The sequence below is a fragment of the Carassius auratus genome, chromosome 44 (genome assembly GCF_003368295.1).
Source record: "Carassius auratus strain Wakin chromosome 44, ASM336829v1, whole genome shotgun sequence".
NCBI lineage: Eukaryota > Metazoa > Chordata > Actinopteri > Cypriniformes > Cyprinidae > Carassius > Carassius auratus.
This window is the reverse complement of record NC_039286.1, coordinates 13,656,549-13,678,783: the sequence shown is the minus strand read 5'-3', so window position 1 is coordinate 13,678,783 and position 22,235 is coordinate 13,656,549. Positions and strand designations below refer to the sequence as shown.

Genomic DNA, 22,235 nt, shown 5'->3' with positions numbered 1-22,235 from the left:
AAAGTCATCGCTCCTGTAATGACCTTAAAAATACAGACAAGCAGAAGCTTTGTGTTTGTTTACACGTCTATGAACAATGCATTCAATCAACAGCAATTCAATCACGCTCTGTTTTGCTTAGTATCCCTTTTGCATTACTCTGATGTGGAGCAAAATTAATTGTTTTAACACTGATTCATTTCTGTACGTGTGTGGTTAGGATTTTCAGCGTTCAATGTGTTGGCCAAAGATTGTATTGCCATCCCTGTTTATGTGCACCTGTTTGAGTTGGTGCAAAGTGACCCAATCTTTTTATCCATATCAACACACATTGATCATGTCAAACAGGAGGAGAAATACACTTGATGTGCAAATACACCATATAAAACTGTATGTGATGATAGTGTGTTTGTGTGTGTTGTGTTGTGAGACTGCATTCTATACCAGTGCCAGTCATCTCCAGTCACATGACCTGCCTGCCAATGGTCTCCTAGCAACGTCCTCCCCTCCCCCTCCCTGCGGTCCCCTCTCCATCCATCCCTTGCTGGATTCTGACTCCGGAGGCTGTTTGTAGATGCGTGGGAGCGTACAGGATCGAGTGAGCCATCCAGCATCATGGTTATTTATAGATCTTATGGATAAGTGGTGGAGAAACTTCACGTTTTCTAAAATTAAACCATCTCTCACGACATCACCCTGGCCATCCCCCCCATTAAGCATTTATCTAGTCTCTTCTTTGCGCACAAACAAAACATGCACACACACCCTTCCTCTGCAAGCTTCATTCATAACGCTGAAGATGGGAGTGAGAAAATAAATGAAGGAGAGGTGCCGAGAAACAAGGTGCATTAGGGGGCAAACATATCTTTTTTTTATTTTTATGTTTTGATAAAAATTTGAGTGGTGTTTTAACTAGTGTCAGGATGTCACTAACAACAAGACAGAATTTTTTTTTGAAAAATAACAAAATCACTTGATAAAGGCTGTTATTCTGCACTCCAGTTCATTGAGTGCATGGCTTCATAGTTTAAAGCAGTCAAATACTGCTCTATAAATGTATATGTATGACTGTGTGTGTGTGTGTGTGTGTGTGTGTGTGTGTCTGTATATATATATATATATATATATATATATATATATATATATATATATATATATTAGGGGTGGGGGGATTATAATGCAAAGGTGAAGTATTTTTGGAGCACTACAAAGATTAGGAGTCAAACTTTTTTTTTTGTAAAAAGTTTTTTCAGCCAAATCGGACAAATAGCATGTTTCATTTAGAAAAACACCTACAGTGTCATTGATAATGAAGGCATTCTGTACGTTACACACAATTGAGCCTCAGTGCAGAATACCATTCTGTCGACTTTTTACTGAGAAAACGATACCTGAGCTATACCAAGAGACAAAGATAAAGGTTTGCGGAAGCCTTAAAGACAGCAACAAGAGTAAGTGTGATGTGTGGACATCAAGGGCAACTCAGTCGTTTGTCACCTTTACTGTGCACTTTATCACAGATAACTGGCAGCTTGTGTCTCGTGTTCTGCAAACAAGAGTGATGAATGAAAACCACACAGCGGAAAATGAGTTATTTCAGGATGTTGCACAGGAATAGCAGCTAACAACCACTGACCTGGTTATACAGTAGTTACAGATAACGCTGCTAACATGATTGCTGCTACACTGCTAGTCAGTTTTATACACATTAGGTGTTTCGCTCAAACCATCAACACTGCTCCACAGTGAGCTCTGAAGCTGCCATCTGAATCATGACTGTTGGGCAAGAGTGGTAAAATTACTGGATTTTTTAACCACAACCCCACCACAAATCATGCCCTTGTGGTGAAACAGGGACTTCTGGGGCTGCCACCCCACAAGTTGTATACAGATGTTGCTACCAGATGGAATAGTGCATTTGATATGGTAGACCGGTTCTTTGAGCAACAACCTGCCATTTGAGCCAACCTCTGCACATTAAATTATACTGACTCTATCACAGTCAAATACAAAAACAGTAACACTAAACAAAAATCTGGGATCAAATCTAAACATATATTGAATCGAAATTTGATGAAAAATTTAAGCACTACAAGTGGACTGTCAAACAATGACTAATATTGTACATTTTTTTAGAATATCAATATAGAATATAGTTTCATGAGTTTCACACTAAGAACATGAATATACAAAAAAATGAAAAAAAAAAGTGGAAATGATGTGACATTTAGCCAAGTATGGTGTCCCATACTCAGAATTTGTGCTCAGCAATTCCCATCCCGTCTGATTCTCTAACCATTAGGCCACGACTGCCCTGATAATGATAACTATGTAGCGTTCACACATAAAATAACATTCATTTTATTAGAATCACTCTCTGCAGTTTTGCTGTCTGCTGCTTTAAATGCTTTTGCTCTTTGAAGCAGGATGGATTCTGATTGGGTGTCAATGTTTGTAGCGTTCTTCAGCTGGAAATGGTTCGGAAAGAGTTATTTAAATATTCCCTGGCATCCACTGGAACCCCACTCTCGCGTGAGTGTGCATACAAGGGTTTATGGTTTATAAAGTTTTAAATGTGGATTTTTCACAAACATTTCAATTCACTTGAAATGTTTATTAGCGCCCTGGAGCTATGTGGAGTAATTTTTATGATTGGTGGATGCACTTTATTGGACTTCTATTGGACTATTGAACATCAACACCCATTCACTGCCATTATAAAGCTTTGAAGAACCAGGGCATTTTTAAATATGAAAAAACATGTCAAAACTGGACATGGACGCATACAATGATTGAACTGTAAGTCCCATGAATTCAAATAATAGTGCGGCTTTTATCAGAAATCCGAATGATTTGAAGTATCATTCACAAATGGTGTGGGACGAGTTCCATATATTTTCTGCTTGATGAAGCTGATTGCAGTTGTTTTGTTCATTAGTGGGATCACTGGCATGGAACCATTTTAGATGGGATTTTTTAAAACAGAGCACTAAGTCCCAGTGGGGTGTGAAAGACTGTAACGGTGTTATTAGAGTCCTTTGTTATTTGTGGAAAAATACTGATTGGTTTATAATAATGGAAGGTTCGCCATTGCTGCTGTTGCTTGTGGCACACGGTCTGATTGATTGACCTCCTGCAATGACAAATGGCAGGCTCCTTAGTTTGCCTCTTCCCCATTTCATTTGCAACTGGATTGATTTTCTTTATTTAAAAGGCAGAATGTGATGGACATGTACTGTAGGATGGGTAAACACAGTTTAATGCTTACAATTAATTAATATATTGATAAGTAACAGTTTAACGTTAAGTCTTCTGAGTGGTTTTTGCCACTTTACTATGCAGTTGCTGAGCAGTTTTTTGTTTTTGCTATGAGGTTAATAGGATGTTAATCTGTTACGACGGTTCCACAGATGTTTCTAACTAAGCTTTATTTCGGTGCATTTAGAAATTTGTCAGACCTTAATTCATAGCTTAATGTAAGTGGCTATTTCTTCAACTTTGCAGTTTGATATGGTCAAAATTTTGGTAAAAACAACTCTCCTAAAACATACTTTTACACTTTCACTAGTTTAATTTGTCCAAAAACACATACATGCATAGGTGAACTCTCTCTCTCTCTCTCTCTCTCTCTCTCTCTCTCTCTATTCTCTCAATTATGTCCATTTCTAAGTGATGCTATGTTTAATCAAATTCTGTAGTGAAAATGACTGTGATGGAAATAATTGTGAATGTTGTTGGAATGTTGTTTTCACTCATTGTTTAGATCATTGATCATTGTTTTAAGTAGTAATTAATATATTTATGATGGATTTCTATATTTCAGTATTTGCATTTGCACACACATTTACACATGTGACGTGATGTGTAGTCAAGTATAGTGTCCCATACTCAGAATCTGTGCTTGTATGCTTAGCAAGGCAGCATTTAATCAAAAATTCAGTAAAAATAATATTATTAAATAATTACTATTTTCTAATTTAATATATTTTACATTTTATTATTCTTATATGCAGATTTGCTGCTTAAGGAACATTTCTTATTAATATCAGTGTTGAAAACAGATGTGCTGTTTATTTTTATTTTTTGATATTTTTTTGATTTTTGGATAAATGGGAAGTTTTTAGATTTAGAAAAAATTTAACAATGTAAAAGTCTTTACTGTCATAAATTGAGTGTGTATATATATATATATATATATATATATATATATATATATATATATATATATATATATATATATATTAGGTATTAATTTCTTTCAAAAATGTAACTAATGGTGTAACTTTAGTATGGTAGTGAAAGAATGAATGGTAGTGTAACTTTTGAACAGTACATTGTATTCTCAGCATTGCCAGGAGATGCACCATAACCAGGGGCGGATCTACCGGGGTGGCATAGGCCTTTGAAAATTTACAAGCGTGAATCTTTCGTGATTCGTGATCACGCTCCGAACTCCCGAACTAATTCAAATGATTTGCGATCCCTAAACTGACTCAAATGATTCGCGATCCCGCTCCGAACTCTCAAATTGACTCAAATGATTCGCGATCCCGCTCCGACCTCCTGAACTAATTAAACTGATTTGCGATCCCCAAACTGACTCAAATGATTCGCGAACCCGCTTTGAACTCCCGAACTGACTCAAATGATTCGCGAACCCGGTACGAACTCCCGAACTGATGATTCGCGATTCCGCTCCGAACTCCCAAACTGACTCAAATGATTCGCGAACCCGCTCCGAACTCTCGAATTGATTCAAATGATTCTCGATCCCTCTCCGAACTCCCGAACTGACTCAAATGATTCGCGATCCCCATAACTGACTCAAATGATTCGCGATCCCGCTACGAACTCCCGAACTGATTCAAATGATTCGCGATCCCCAAACTGACTCAAATGATTCGTGATCCCGCTACGAACTCCCGAACTGACTCAATCTGCCTTGGGCACCAACTCCCAGAGGGGGCACCATCCCAGTTGCTTCAAAAAAAAAAAAAAACTTCCTCCGTTCTCCCATCCGTGCTAGCGACCGCTCGCACCTCATATGTTTGCGGCTGAATGTTCACAATTAATGGATGAATCCAATCCAGCGAAGAGAAAAGAAAACTCAAAGTAAAAACAGACAGACATAAAATTGGCTTGATGTTGGACATTGAAGAGTCTCAAATTTAGGGACCTAAATTCTCTAAAGTTACATGCGATATTGGTATACACTTTTCTAACGTCAGTAGCATTTGAGGAGAATGACTTCTAGTCATAAAAACAACTGTAATTGTTCATGTAGGTGTCAGCTATAATGCACAATTGAATTAAATGTTTGATATTTTTAAAAATAATCTGTAAATCATATGTAAATTATGCTACTCTTTCACATGGGCTCAAACGCAAATTTAAAGCTCAAGAGCATTTGAAGAGAAAGACTTGCAGTCACAAAACAATTGTAATGTGTTCATTTAGGTGTCAGAAAAAAAATGAGGCCCGTTTATCATTTTCAGGCACAATCCTGTGAAAGTTTTTTTTTTTCAGGTTCCCTTACGAAAATTACCCATGGTTTTAACAATAACACCACAAATCATTGTTTTTGTAGCCATGGTAACTGCAAATTAACCATGTTTTTGTTACTTCAAATAATAATTGACAAAGTATTAATATACTGTAATATTTTTTTTTGTTGCTGTTGCTATAAAAATAGACCTAAGCCATCAATAGCCTTTAAAATGACAGCGGCCCTGAAGGTGTTGATATACACGTCTCTGGGAATGTGTGCTCTACTACACACACACACACACACACACACACACACACACACACACACACACACAAACACACACACACACACACACACACTCTGAAGCACGCATGGTGTTTTCAGCTCTTTACTATATTGACACATGATGTAGGATACACATGTGCACGTCAGCGCGCTATGAGAGGATTTCACCATTTCATCTGATAAAATCTATCGTCATTCATTCATTTAGCAGAATAAACGTATCGTATACACAGACTGACAGAAACGGCAATGTCTTTATGACAACCTGTCAAAATAAAATCTCGGTATAACTTGAAGACATTCAAACAGAACTATAGTACTATTGCACAGTAGAGTATGCTATACTTCAAGTAGGCCTAATAGCTAATAATAATAGTTTATTAATAAACACAGAAACTCTACAATTCACAAAAATAAAAGTTTGGTCTAACTCAAAGAAATTATGTAAGAAATTGCACAGTAAAATATAGCCTACTTTAAAAAAGTTATCCTAAAACATTATTTTAAAGGAATATCACACAAGTTTTCATAGAAGTTTTAATTTAAGCTTGCCAAAACAATAACACCATATTTTTCAAAAACAATTTCTAAAAGTACATTTGTATTTGTGTCTATAATGTTTATTTGTTTATTATTATTGTCAGCTAATAAAACCTATGTTTCAGGGACCATATTCATATAACATCTAAGGCTAATGTAGCTCTTGACTGGTTGAGTTAGATGATGATTAACACTAAACAGTAGAAAATCAGTTGAGTCTCCCCAGCTGGAAATGTCATTGGCTGTTAAAATCTTGTGTTTCTTATAATAAACTGACATATTGATAACACTGAATCTTTTATAATGCTCTTAATGACATGTCGATGCATACTGTATGCATTAGTGAGTGTGGTGGTGCTTATGGGGTATGGTCACTTATTCCTTATATAAACTGTTTAAAATGCAAGACATTGATTGCATGAGATTAAGTTTGTAAATGACAGCCTGTGCACTTTTGTAGTGTGCACATATATTTATCATCAAACTGTGATAACTGTGATTAAATTCAGTATATATACGTCTGCCCTATGTTGCCACCCCTCAAAAATTCCTGCCCCCTTCTCGCCACCCCATCAATATTTTTCTAGATCCGCCCCTGACCATAACAGACACATTATCGTAAATTATCTTTTTCTGCGGGCAGTTTTCGCTTTCTTTCATGATGAAGATTTGCTGAGCAAACTATTTAAAGTTTAAGTGTCACGGTCAGCTCCTTAAAAATTTTTTTAGGTTGCACTTGGTTGAAAGACATTTTGATCTCTATCGCCCCCTGTAGTTTGTTGACGTCACTGCAACAGAAGAACATGTAATTTCATCAGGATGCATGCTTCCAATGCTATGGTATTTGCATCCGAATTGCATATTTAGGTTTTCCCTAAGTATGAGCAAGTGCAACTTTTTATGACACTGGGGAAATATCTTGAAGTCCACTTTCATACCTGCTTTCCACAAACTGCATTGGCTGCTAAATGAGGTGGCGTATAATGCAGGTTATCCCCTATGTACGTGTGTGTGTGTGTGTGTGTGTTTGTGTGTGTGTGTGTGTGTGTGTTTGTCCTATTTGAACCTGCCAGCAATAATGTGTCAGTTCTCCGGAAGACCACCTGTCAAACCCATCCATGTGTAAAACAAGGAGTGTATGCGAGAGGAAGAGAGATAAAAAAAGAGGGAGAAGCGAACAAGCACGGCTCGTTCATTGATGTGTGTTTTTTTTCAGCCTCAAGCTCTCGACTACAAATGCAGAGATTATGAAACATTTACACACATGTAGTGAGCGCGAGAGGGAGGAGGTGTAATGGAGGGATGTGGAGGGGTGGATGGGGGATGCCGAGTGCTGTCACGGTCCGCTGGGGGATTGGTGTGCTTCCTGATCAACATGCAGCCGTCAGTCCTTCCCCTGCTCTTCATCTCTTCCTCTTCCTCTCTGCTGAAAGCCATTTATCGCTGCCTTTCATAAAGCTTTGTTTTCAGTCCTCCTGTTCCCTCTTCATCAAGGTCGTCGGCAAGGACATTCACAGCATCTCCTCTCTGATTGGCTGAGTCACGGGCTGTGGCTTAAAGAGACGAGCGATTAAAACACCAGCCATGTTGGATCCTTAGTTCTTCACAGAGCAAGCATTTAGCTTTTTAAACCCAAAATGGTCAGGAGCGATTGAAAGAGCATGTTGTGTTTCCAATCTAAAAACAAAGCCTGCATAACATTTATCATAAAAAAAGATTTTTAGCATATGTGAAAAAGACAAAGAACAAAACCAGATTATAAGGATTTTGCATTCACAAGCAGACTACAATTATCTTGAGGAGAATTGTGCATTACTATGACCTGATGATCGTATCGTTTGCAGATGTACAGAAGAAAAGACGGTGAAAGCAAGAAAAGAAAAAGGATATGAGCTTTTGTGTGATTTCTTATGTGAACTAAAAAGCAGGTTTGGTCAAGAATCAGGTCTAGGTTTCACAGCAACTGCTAGAAATACCATAACTGGATGCACTTTTTTCATATGTCTTGCACAGAATCAATGGTTTTTATGGAGAAACTGAAGCTTACACATTTTGTGCTAGATATGAGCCCAGAGGAATAATGAAGGAGGGAGACAGAGACAGTCTGAGTAAGAGGAGACTGTCTCTTTGGCTACTACACACACACACACACGTATGTATACATACTGCACAATGTTTTGGCATGCAAATCAAATATCCAGATTCAACTTAACCTTGCCACATACATAAATCTATTACGGCTGGACAGAAATCTAATTTCATTCATTTTGCTTTTTCTACATTCCATGCAAATTAAGTCTTCATGTATGATTGCAACATTTTTTGACATTTCATGCCTGCTGTCCACATATGACTAGATGTTCAAGTCAACCTTCTGAAAAGAGTTTTTTTTTTCAATGACATTTTCCTCTGCATCTGTTATGCAAAATGGCCCCATCCTCCTCCGTGCTTTGATTGTCTGAGCAGATCTAGTAACATCTTCTGTGCATCTTTTGTCACTTACGAAAAGAGAACATGCAAGTAATCCCTGTTTATTCTTTTCAGTTGCTGTAGAGTTAGTGTTTCAGACAAAATGAGAGGAGGGGAGGAAGGAGAGCAAGAAGAGGTGCTTAGAAAGAAAGGAGGGTAACCAAAAAAAGCAAACGAGAGAGAGAGATAGAGAATGAGAAACATTAGCAACCTAGTCATGTTCATGTCAGAGGAAGTGTGAAAATCTTACACTTGTGGAATAGTTCCAGCATTAATATTAGCAGGTGAAGCACAACTATTTTGTCTTGCTGGATGCATAAACTTACATGGAGGCTTAATGAGTCACCATTCACAGGTGTTTGGCCAGATGTATGTGATTAGATTCTAGTTGTCTGGTCACATGCACACCCAAACTCAGCTCTCTGCCCTCACTGGTGGGTTATGTAACAGCAGGTGTGGGGGTGGGTTTTAGCTGCAGAGGTACTCACAAGAATAGTAAAATTCAAAATGAATTATACAATCTTTTATTTCATAACTCCTTTGTTTATATTAAAAAACAATCACAGATACAAACATGCAAAATCAATCAAAAATAGACATTACAATACACATTTAAATTGTGTATTAAAAAAATATCACTCATTCATGCATTTGTGAATGTATTTATGTGAATGGTTGGGCTATAATGAACCTAAAATGTCCTTAAGGGTCAGTTTGGTGTTTACTTTGCAAAATCACCTTAAATAAAGTGAATGCATGTAAGTCACAATCAAATTCTTGTTTTTAATGGGATATTGCAAAGTTTATTATGAATGATTTATCTGTGCTCATCATTAATTAAAAAAAAATCCCATGCCCTCGTAATCTTTAATCAAAACAACTTTCCTCTCCCTTGCAGTGACATCTCTTCTCCTCTGATGTGTTTACCAGTGCAAGGACGGGACAATAACCTCGCCTCTCCGGTAAACTGTCACTGAAAAAACATCACTGTAATAGCAAGCGATGACTATCAAATGATCCAATCAATTCTTGATGGACAAAATCAAGTGCCATCCATTTTTTCTCGTTTGAGAAGCCATTTTACTCGGATATACAAAATGTGGCCCCATTTACTTGAATTCCCCTCATGACAACATTTGCACAGGCACACATCTTCAGTCTTACTCTCATGAGTAGGGTGGTGGTGGTTCAGGGCTCTTCAGGACTCATACTAAACTACTCATTTGCTAATTCAAGTCACTCGCGGCACCCAAGATGATTGATTAGCACCAGAGAGCTGTTATTTTGAGCTGATTAAAATAGTGCTGTGTATTTAGTTGCTGCAAATCTTGACATCATTTCAACACTAACTGGCATGAAAATGAATTTAAGGGTAAATATGGAAATCAATAAACGAATCTGCAGTTCTCAAAAAAAAAAACTAAAGATCTAAAAATCTATACAATAAACAATATGGTTTCTGTAAGTCTAAAGATGGCACAGTACTCCTGATGTTTAGATTTGGCTCAACTTTTGAACTAAAGGTGCTTGAATTATTCTGTCGTATACTAGGCTTCAATAAATATTTCAGATGCTTCAAAGACTTTTTCCTAACATATGGCTGAACAGTCATAGGCCTTTAATGTATGGGATCCATGAAGCACTTAGGTTCAGCTCCAATTTCTTGTCGCTACCACGAAATTGCTCTTCAAAAAGCTTTTATTTTTACTTTCACTAGAAGTTGGTTTTGCTTCAGAATCAGAACCCAACACAGGGCCGAAGTTTATAGTTAAAATATAAATAAATGAACATAAAAAAAAAATATCCTTAAAATTAATACTGAGGTGCATTACATTGACCAAGGACTCCATAAGCCCAACAACAGGCTAAATTATAAAAACAGTGTATATAGTTTGACTATGAAAACTGATGATTTTGTTAAATATTTATGAAATTTTTATGCCATTCATATGTTCTTGATAGCTTTCATGTTTATATGCTTTCATAAGTTCATTCCAATTATTTACATTTAACACTATTTTTACCTGCTTTTCTAGATCCTAGAAGAATATGCTTCTCACCCATTCTTGGGTTGCGACCGACCAGTTGAGATGCACTGCTCCAGAGAGTTTCACCAGTCTGATGAACCTCAGAGTTGAGTATCCATTCACTTTCACTACATTTAAGACATTTTGGGTACTTAAAAAAGCCTGAGCCATTGTAAATGGGACCGGTACATTATTGCACTGCTGAGACATGTAATTAAATTAAGAATTCAAGAAGCAGCATATAAAACAGCAGGTGGAATCCAACTGGACAAATAGCAAGATATTTAGGCATCCCTGACCCTAACCTTTGTATACAAAATGGAGACTCCACCACTGTACCGATTACAAATATAAAGTTCTTCAAGCTAGAGGTTTTGACAGTCTTGAATGCATATGTGGACAGATGCAACAAAAAAAGGTGTAGCAATGACTCATGTTAATTAACCTTTTGAGCGTGCACATAAGGAACACTGTGGGTCATGATAGTTCAATGTGTTCCAAGCACTATAAGTGAACACTCTTCTCTTATGAACAGCATGACCATTACAGTTCAACTCAGGGATCAGTAAAGTATTAAATCTATTGCTTAAATATTTAATATACCAATTACTGCAGGGCTTTACAGAGCATCAAAACAAACTTAGGAAAAGGAGAATGCAAGTCAATAGTAGAATATGTGCACTTCATATTCCTTCGTCAAAGGAATATGAACAGACGCTGTTTTAACTGCACTTTCAAACTAAACCAAATGATTAGCTTCATTACCTAAAACTTCTGTTGCAATCAAAATTCAGAAGTATTTGCTTAATTCAGAAGTTTTAGCTTGGAGAGGTTAATTAAACATGTCCTTCAGTCCCCCGACTGCATCTCCACAAATCATTTTCTCAATATCTTTCCAGCTTGATTAGGGGGCAAGGTTACTTAGCAGCTGTTGCTATGGGGACCTGATGGAGGATGAAATGAAAAAGAGGTTAAGTATAGTGTGGTTTGGATGCTGTCAGCTAATTTGTTCAAAGAACTTTGTTTGCAAGATTCAATGGGACTTAAACAGATGAATGGCAAACATGGGTTGCTAAAAACAACTGTAAAAGATTTGTGGCCTTGAGGACACAGTTGGAAGGTAATGTTATAGATTGCACAGTATCTTTTGGTTAATCTTATGTAAATACAGATTGACAACCACCTGCACTATTATATATATATATTTTTTCATCTTAGCATTATGTTAAAGGTAAGTACAGATAAGTTGCATGCATATTTAAAGTTTGCGGCATAGAATCTTTTAAATATGTCAGAGAGTTTACACACCGGTCTGGTATTGTGGCGACATTTCCATGCCTCAAAACGTAACGATGAACAAAACAAACTGTGATTGGTTGTTTGACATGTTGGTCAAACGGCCTCATGGGTGGGCAATTATTTACTTTACACCACATTTTTAGGTTTAAATGGAAAATTATTTCCACTACTTATTAAAAAAAAAAACTGCAACTTTTTATCTCACAATTCTGACATTTTATCATGCAATTCTGACTTTTTTCTTAAAATTGCAAATTTATATTTCAGAATTGCAAGATGTAAAAAGTCACAATTACTTCTCTTTTTAGTCAGTGGTGGAAACGGTCTTTCATAGTTTACAGCCTTGTTTAAATTAGCGTTTAAATAAATATTCATATTAATACAACTTTTTTTGCTATCACTGATGGTGATAGTGAGGTCTGGTTTTCAGGATCCATCCTGGAAATGTGATTCTCAGATAAATGGTGTGACCCTGATTATTTTAGTCCCCATTAATCTATTTTTAGCACCTGCATGTGGTGAAGCGCTTGAAATCTTCATGTCATCCTGAGTTTGTTTCATCCATTTGTCTCTCGATTCAGACACTGATTAGATGGCTGACTCATTCTGTCTCTTCAGCTCATTTATAACTCTTTTGTTGCCTGTGTTTGACTTTTTCTCACTGCTTTTAAAAATACCTGATCGCTGTATCTGTTGGCCCTTATCTGCCACTCATACACAAAATCACAAATATCCAGTCTTTATCACTAATAGATAGCATAATCACCATTTCATTGCAAGAAACATTCGCTCACACACAACCAACACTACCTAAAAACCTTTAGTCCATCATATTTACTTTTTACATCCCATTATTATATTTTTTGAAAAGTTATTATGTTTTCTCTCTTTTTAATTCTGTCTTATATCTATCTGTAATACACCCACACAGCTTTAATATTCAGTCCATTTCAGGGAACAAATAGTGCTGTTACACAGGCTGATCTTCTGGAATATATGCCAAGAATCAAAATAAGTTTGAGAAGCTTTTGATCATTTGTTGAACAGATTTATAAGTAATCGAGAAAACCATTGTAGCCTATACAGCTAAAAATAAAAGTTTTGAAAGGGGGGTTCCACAGCAATGCCATAGAAGAACCATTTTGGCAAGGGAGATTTCTGTGAACAGTTCTTAAAATAACATTTTTTTTTAGTGTGAAGGACATTTTTAATAATCTAAAGAAACTTTATCTACTGTAAAGAACCTTTTGTGGAATGGAAAAGTTAAAAGTAAAAAGTAAAGTAAAAAGGTTCTTCATGGAACTATATGCAAATCAAATACCTTGATTTTCGAATGTATATAGCAACATCTCAGTATAAATAATGACAATCCTTGACAACAGTTGTTTAGAGAACTGTTTGGATGTTTTGTTATATTAACGTATTATAGAAAAAATTAAAAATACTATGGTGCTTTGATTACCACATTCTTCTATGGCATTTGCACTCAAAGAATTTCGGATGATACCATGGTACATGCTAAAAGCATCACTGTAGTACAAGCGTACTAGTTGTTTGTGAAATACTATGTCCATTAGCCTGTCCAATGATTCGGCCATGATTCAGCATAATAATCCATCTTCAGGTATGCAATCGAACAAGTGTCTGCTGATATTTTTCATTGGAGACACACACTTGTAATATTCTCTTAATATAACCAGATTCTTCTGGAACATTATCTCATTGTCATGTCTGTACACTACAGGCGTTTACGGGGCTACTTTCGCTCGCGGAGGGATAAGAAGTTCTGGCCGAAGCACTAGCGGCGGAAGGACACAGAGTGTCAGACTGAGCGCGTCGGTTCTTCATCTCACCGGCATCATTCAGCCAGAGTCGCTTCATAATCCTCTGCGCTGCATATGCTCTTCAATCATTATATCAAAGGCAGCCCCATGTGCTTTTAAAAACCAATGCAGCTTGGGCCCTTCTTTAAGTTTATTCTTCATGAAGATCCCTTGTAATAAAATGCTATGCATGGTATCTTCAAGAATATTTCGATTTAATTTATAAACAAAGGGTCATTCAAACGCTGCCCGTCGGTATCAGTTTAAGAGCATCATTGTTTCTTCTCCCCTGCTTGACTGAAACCAAACGTAGTTTGTAAGACTGAAGAGACAGCGACTGACGGCTCCAAAATGGGGGTAAGACTCTATTTTAAATCCTTGCATTTTGCATCCCATACACATTAAGAATAATTCAGAATGGTAACGTGTCATTATGTAGCCTAGGCATTCCGTTCTCAGTTAACGTATTGCTTTATATTAATCAGTTATAGCCTACTGTGGGCGTTTTAACCACAGACTGCGGGTTTAACATCGTTGACACTAACGTTACGTTATATGAAATAACGCTGCTCTATCGTGTGGCAATTGCGCCATTTCGGATGCGTAATGATGCAGTTAAAGGGAACAAATGAAGAATAGCCTACTGGTGAATAGAAATGCACAAATTGGCATATGAGACATATAGCTAAATAGATAATATCTAAGGCGTTTGGCATCTAAGCTAGAAATTAGGCGCTAACCGTGTCACATTCGATGCAAAAAGGCGTACTGATTAAACGTTAAACGCAAAAAATGACAAGAAATATCCAAATTAACTGTGATAACTACTATCACATTCTGGTAAGATATCACAATAGCACATGTAATAGTAGTAAGCTACTATAACGTTTTTTCGCGCCTCACTTCGATCTGTCAAACAACAGCCTGTGAGGAAAATAACGTTGACGACCACAGAAATGACCGTTTGCCCTTAACGTCATTTTCATGTTTTTAAAATGACTGCCAAAACCTGAGTGATCAGTTTTGATTTGTGAACTCAGTTGCTTGTTTTTTATTTTAAATAGCCTACACTATTTATAAATGCACCATTTCCCTTTTAATGATGACAACAACGTTTTATAGCTAGGAAAGCGACATCTTGTTTATCCAGGTAAGTTTTTCGACAATTATTTTCTGGGAGTCTGGAAAGTCTGAGGAGATATTCCTAAATGAAAGGCGTTAACCACGGATGGGATGGGGGTGGGGTTGGGAGGGGAGGCATGGATTTGATGATTTCATCTGGTCTGACCCGTTTCAATAGTTCAGCAGCAGACTGTCCAACATGTATCACATTTATGACGAGAATTAAATCCCAAAGAGAGTCGAATTGGTCAGTAGACGCGCGGACAACTGCTTCAAAATGGTTGATTCACGCAACTGAAGCGCGAATATATCGAACTCATTTGTCACACCAAGAGCCTTCTAGCTAACGTTAGTTATTTGGCGACCTTGCAATAACCAGAACTGAATATCTAAAATTCATAATAAAATAAACAAATTATGAAGTCTGAAATGAAATGGTGATGTTGTGACGCAAAGACCATGTTGTCCTTCGATACCTTTTCCATCGCACGCCACGCGATGTTCTGTCTCTCGGTTTCTGTGTCGTTTTGACATGTTGTGGTGGCTGCGTCAAAGCGGAGGCTGATCAATGAGAGTGGAAATTCCCGAACAAGATCCGCGATTGGTCTGTGTAGCGCCACGAGGGCGGTGATGACGGGAGGGCGGGGTCGTATTCGTAGACGCTGATGATTGATTGGTCAATAACCTATCAATCAATAGCTTGAGGCTGCTTGATTGGCAAAATGCACTGGGGGCCAAAATGAAGGTTTGGGGATTGAGAGGGTGGTGGACCGATGCAGGAGGAGTCGAGGAGAATAAAATGAGCATGGAAAGTGCATGATGGGGTTACAGGAGGGTGTTACCTTGAGAGAAGCAGCTGAGTGAGTTTTTGTAGGAGGCTCAGGTGCTTAGGGTTTTTGGCAATTTGTGTTAGTTGAATTGGAGGTTGACTATGTTAGGAATAGTACATAGTCAATTCTACAATTTAAGTTTTCTTTTTCTTAAAAAAAATAAATAAATAAATGATAGCTACTATTTTAACTAACACCTGGGGTAGTTATGGTTGCAGTTAGAGAGTAAGCCTTATTGCCCGAAGGTTGTGGGTTCCATTCTCAGTACTGGCAGGGAGGGGGAGCAGGTTACTTATTAGACTTTTGCATATTATAATCAGGAACTTGGATGTGGGAAATAATGACATTAGATCATAAAAGATCAACACAGTGCAGATGCTACAGAACACAGTAAACTGACTAGCTGTATAAGATTGTGTGCTATGCTAATATATTACTTCAGAGGCATTCCTGCCTAGTACTTTTTATAGCCATAACATTATAAATTGACAGTTTATTGCTGGTCTGTGATTTTACAATGCTGTAATGTTTTAAAGATTTTAGACTATTGTAACGTGAGCTTTAAGAGTGTATTTCTATGAAAATCACACAGCTTCAGTGTGACATCAGTAAAAAAAGTAGAATCTCATAGATATCATTAATAATAGTTGTTTCATAATAAAATATGTATGAACTTAATACATGACTTAGGTTATTTATTTAGCTAAATCTTGACAAATTAATAAATATTACATGAAATTTGTAAAATTAAGCTTAGTGTGCTCTCTTTAAACTCTTCCTCACTGAACGTCTTTGTTAATACATTTACATTACATTTAGTCATTTTGCTCGTGCTTTTATCCAAAGCGACTTACAATTGGGGGATACATATTGCGATTCTTCTTAAAGAGGCAAACAGACACAGGAAGTGCTCGTAATACCAAGTTTTAGACATTGTTCAAATAAGTACAAGCTAGAAAGAGAAGGCATAAATAAAGATAAATAATTTTTTAAATTTATTTTTTGATGATGAAGTCAAGTAGCTTCGAAAGAGATGAGTTTTCAGCTGTTGCTTGAAAGTTGTCAGGGATTCAACATTCCTGTTAGGATTGAGGAGATCATTCTACCAGCCAGGAATGATGAACGAGAATGTTCTGGAAAGTAATTTTGAGCCTCTTTGTGATGGTAGCACGAGGCGTCGCTCACTAGCGGATCTCAGACTTCTGGAGGGGATGTCGTAATAGTGAGTGGAAGTAGACGGGTGCTGAGCCAGTGTCTGTTCTATATGCAAGCATCAATGTCTTGAACTTGATGCGAGCCGCAACCGGTAGCCAGTGCAAGAGATAAAGAGAGATGTAACATCGGCTCTTTTGGGCTCTTTGAAGACCAGTCGCACAGCTGGAAATACTTCAGAATCAGACTTGAAATATTAACTGATGGTTGTCACCTTAAGTTAAGTTAATTGATTTGCTATAGATTCTGTCAACTCAGATCTGTAGACTGGCTCTGACTTTTGACAATAGTGTTAACTTCTTCAACTTCTTCGTAAATCAGTGTATTCCAGCCTTAAGAGATTATAGATAAGATGACATCCATTTCATAAGAGGCTTCATAATGAGGCTAGTTTCTGTGTTCATCACCATGAATGAAATGTTTTATTGGTTTCTTTTATATGATTTTTGAAATTGTGTTTACTAACATAGCTGTACATGAATGCCTTGTTGCTAGATTTTAGTGTTTTATTTGTTATTGTTGTTATTGTTTTTTTTTTATTATCATTTAAAAGATTTTTTAAAATAAACAATTTTTTTTAAAATAATACACAGTGTGAGCTTAATGGGAACAGGGGTGTGCTTAATGGGTACAAACATGTACCCATTAAGCACAGCCAGACTTTTTGCATTTAATGATGTATATCTTAATTCAAATGCCTTTGTCATTTAAAATAAAATTAATGGCCAGGTTCTTATTAAAGATAAAGTTCATCCACTCTTTCCTAATGTTAGGATCAGAAGCAAGGCACATGTCTGTGTTTTTCGTCTGCTAGAGGCAGTGATGCAGGAGTAGGCGTTGATCTTCTTCTGAAGAGGTGGGCTTTCGGCACACTATGATGTCATAATGTGACAAGATCCAAAATGAGTCGTTTTAGCAGCTTGGCTGTTATATAAGCCATTTTAAGATGTACTGGCTGTCATATAAGCCATCATATCTAGAAGGTTTTGAGTTCTGACACTTACAGAATCTATGTAAAGTAAAATGACTTCTTATATGTCAAAAGATAGAGAAAAAATAGGTTTCTCAATTCATGACCCCGTTAAACAAATTCTGAAGTAGAAAAAGTATATTTCTTGTTAAATGTACTCCAATAGTAGGGCAGGAGAGGGGAACGATGGGGTAACGTCAGGCAGTTACCTGTCACCTTCAGAACAGCAGTGAAGCAAGCAGCTGTAGGAGGCTCAGGTGCTCAGGGTTGTCCGTAATTAATATGATGTGAATGTTTCTTGGAGAGTGACTCTGCGATGCCCTTGGGACATGCATTCAAAGACACAAGCTTGTCTGAAGGCTTCAAGGGCACTGCAGGTGATCAGGATATTTACAATCGCAGGAATGGCATCTGCTAGTGTGAAACCAAGCTTTCTTTTGGTTTTAGTTTCCTAAAATTTCACTTTGATGTCTGCCACCATTTTGTTTTGTTAATAAATCATTTTGTTTAAATATGGCAACAATGGAGTTTAAATATCTGTTTACATAACTTTAGATGTTACATGACTGATAATTGTGTATCCAAGAATGTTAAAACAGACTAGTGGTGAAAATCTTATAATTGATGGTTGTGTAATGGATGCTGTTCAATAGCTCATTCTCATTGAGTGATTTTGGATATGTATGTGTGCGTATACTTTCCACTAAAGCACACAATCATGCCTTATTTTGTGTCCAAGCCCGGGGTCATATGAAGCAAAGCTAGCAGACACGATATCAGTCAATTTACCAGACGCCAACATGATGTCATATCCTGTAGGACCTTCAAGGTCAGCCAGTAAGCTTATTTGATTGGCCCTCAAATGTCAATAGCAGGTTTTAATCAGTTTGTTCCATGCCAAGGTTGCTTTCCTGTATATTTAGCAAAACACAGTGACCACAATTGCATTAACAAACGGTCTGGTGTGTGCTATTTATTCACTTAGTATTATTATACTAAGATTTAAATTCTACTTCCTTAAAAATGTATGTAGCAAAAACAATTATGGCATTTTTAGCCACAAGGAAGTTATAAAATATGTATGGAACAAAAATATAGCACACATGTAATGTTTATTTTTCTTCATGTTTATATCAAGGTTTATTTGTAGTATTTCACTCATTTAAGTGAGCAAGTGAATTATGTAACATATTACAGAAAAAAAAATCTAGTTTGACACTAAAATTAAATGAAAATATATATATATATATATTTATGTTTAAATTATAGTTGAAAATGAAGCCTGTTTTAGAACCAGTTATTGCATTTGGATAAGCAATTAACCACATTTATTATTATTCTCAATTAAGATGTTCATTAATTCCCATTACTATAATAGAGTCATTTTTACTGTATGACTGTAAAACATAAGGGTTTTATTCAAATGAACATATAAGTGCTCATTTATTTATATGAAAATTATGTTTTTTTTTGTATTGTGGTAGTAAGAATTTGATGGGAGAGCTATTCTCATGAAAATGATGTCACAGTGCAAAAATCGTAATGGTCATTCAAATAGACTTAACTCTCTTAAGGAATTTGTTTTGATTTTGTGGTTATGATCAGAATAGTTTACATGAGATTAAACTACAGTATTTTAATAGAACATTTGTATAAAATACTAAAACCTAAGCCAAGCTGTCTTGTTTTCAGAACAAATTTGGTGTCAAAGCAATTTTCACTGAAAAATTGCTAGTAAATTTCACAAACAGTTCACAAAGATTTTTCTTAAAGAACTGGCAATTAACACATTGAATTAAACATGAATTTTTGTAGTAGAAAGAAAAGCTTAAATGGTATTTTCATGCAATGCATACTCGTATAATCTTTATTTAAAAGTTTGATCTTTTGCAGTGTACATCACATCTGTTATCAGACACTTTCTTACTACATTTTTTAATTCACACCCATGCTTTAGGAATTCATCCATAAACACCATTTAGGAAACCTGCTTCATCTTTGGCTAAATTGAATGAATGCACAGTATGCTTCATTTCTGGACATAACTCAGTGCACTTAAATTAAACACCACACATTCTCTTACTACTTGATTTTAGCTTTTCTGCTGCTACATAATGGATAGCTCTAATATTTAATTAGTAATTTAGTATCAGCATTCATATGTGGTTTGTTTTATTGGTATGTGTAGTTATCCAGAAGCAAGGTTTCTTTAAAAGCTTTATGGAGGGTGTAATCCATTACTGCATGTTTTTCCATATCCTCAAGTTAATTAAATTAGATAATTACTTGAGTAATTAATTGTAAAATGTACTAATTACTAATTTACAAAAAAACTTCCAATTGTAGATTTATGTAAGGGAAACAAATCTTAGTTGTGTTATGTGAATATACAAATATTTAAATCTAAAATTTCACAACAGTTACAAGACATGCGACAACCAGATTTAAAGCATCATTGACATCAAATCTTGCATAACCAATCTGTGAGTAATGAGTTGCATTTTGGTTTGTTCCTCAAATAAATCTAAAGACAAGTTTTTAGAACAACATGAGGGTGAGGAAATGATTAATTTCATAATTCATCTTTGTAAGAACTAATAATAAGAGCTAGCGGCAAGTATGATACTTTGAAATAAATGTGAAATTTTGAAAGAAAAAGGCTGTATTTTCTGGTAAAACGTATTCCGGTAATCTTTGTTTTATTTAAAGATTTGATAGATAATTTTTATAGTGAATCATTTGACCAAAAAAGTCTTGCAATATGGCAATCAAGTCTTATAGAGTACATGAATAGAAAATTATTATAATGGATAATTTTAAAGAGTTGCCCCTATCCATGATCACCAGGCAGGGAAGGTGATTTGGTTCAAAAACATTTTTTTGTTGTGCTAGTTGAAAGTTTCTTCACATCCAGATAGCAATCAATATGTTAAGTGGTCTAAATTCATTTCTATGTATCAATATCATCTGTGGAAGGTATAGGACCATAAAATGTTCTTGTAATCAAAATGTTAGGTCCAAAAATTATGATAGGCTGTCAAAATATATTTGCATACCTCCACACTGCTGCGTACCATGTTTGCGTAATCAGTGAATTCCAGTGAGAATGAAAGGCCTTATTATAGTTACTGTATATTATGCGTGAGGGTGAATAAATGATGGCAGATTTTGAATTTCTGAGTGAACTATTTCTGTAACATTAACATGATGGTCTCAGACTCAAGCTCTCATCCAGAAACCTCTTAAAATTCAGTCGTGGATCTTTTAAAGACAACGTAATCTTAATCAGGTTTGAGACCAAGCCCACTGGATTAACTAGTGTGGAGCAGCTACAGTTCTCCACACATCCTATGGCACAGCGACCAATGGGCTTGAACATGAATGTGCACGTGTCCCTCGTCTGATCTCAGTGTCACGACCGAGTCTGAATCTGTAACTGTGATGCACGTGTTCATGAGCGATGAAGAGAGAACTGCATGCAGTCGAATTGATGATGTTTCATGAATGACGATACAGCGATAACACTGTGTACCAGAACATGGCTGTGCTATAAACTTGATTAGACTACATTAGACAGCAAATAACAAAACAAGTGGATGAGTTAAGACAAAATACATATACAAATGGACAGTATACAGTGTATCTCAAAGCATCTGCGCGATCTCTATGTATGAATAAGAGAAAAGCAGGAGCAGGATTACAGTTGTTCAGTAGGTTAATCCAGACGGTAGTAAACAGTCTTAATCCTGCACTGCCGTCTCACCCAGAGGATAGAAAGAGGAAAAACCCTTGACAGATGGTCAGACTGTTTCAACACACGGCCACAAGGATGCTGCAATCTTGCCCTTTTTGTTTTTTGTAGTGTTTTTGGGTTTAAATATTTATTAGTTCTTGTTTTTTTTTTGTCTCTCTCTTTTTTTAACAAAGGAAATACTGTCAGTTAAACATGATGATGAAAATAGCAGTGTTATTTTAACATCACTGCGATACTCTAGGTTTTCTACTCATGCTCATTTTAGCTTTCTTTTAATTCAGGTCTAAATAGTTTTTATTACTCTTTATTTCAATTTTAGTTTGAGTTATTTTAGTACATAAATTGAACTAAATGAAAATTAGAAATCTTGCCTTGGAAACTAGATGAATTTTATTCAGTTAACTTTTTTTTTTTTTTTTTTAAATAACACTATCTTT

General features: G+C 36.2%; 1 protein-coding gene across 1 annotated transcript in view; it reads left to right on the top strand.

Moving 5' to 3' along the window:
• Positions 1 to 13,922: 13,922 nt before the first annotated feature.
• LOC113062584 (sodium/potassium-transporting ATPase subunit alpha-3-like) overlaps positions 13,923 to 22,235 on the top strand; it is a 32,223-nt gene continuing 23,910 nt past the window's right edge. The window contains exon 1 of the mRNA XM_026232516.1: positions 13,923 to 14,267. Coding sequence (XP_026088301.1) covers positions 14,262 to 14,267 — 6 coding nt within the window. The 5' untranslated portion in view covers positions 13,923 to 14,261. The remainder of the gene's footprint in view (positions 14,268 to 22,235) is intronic.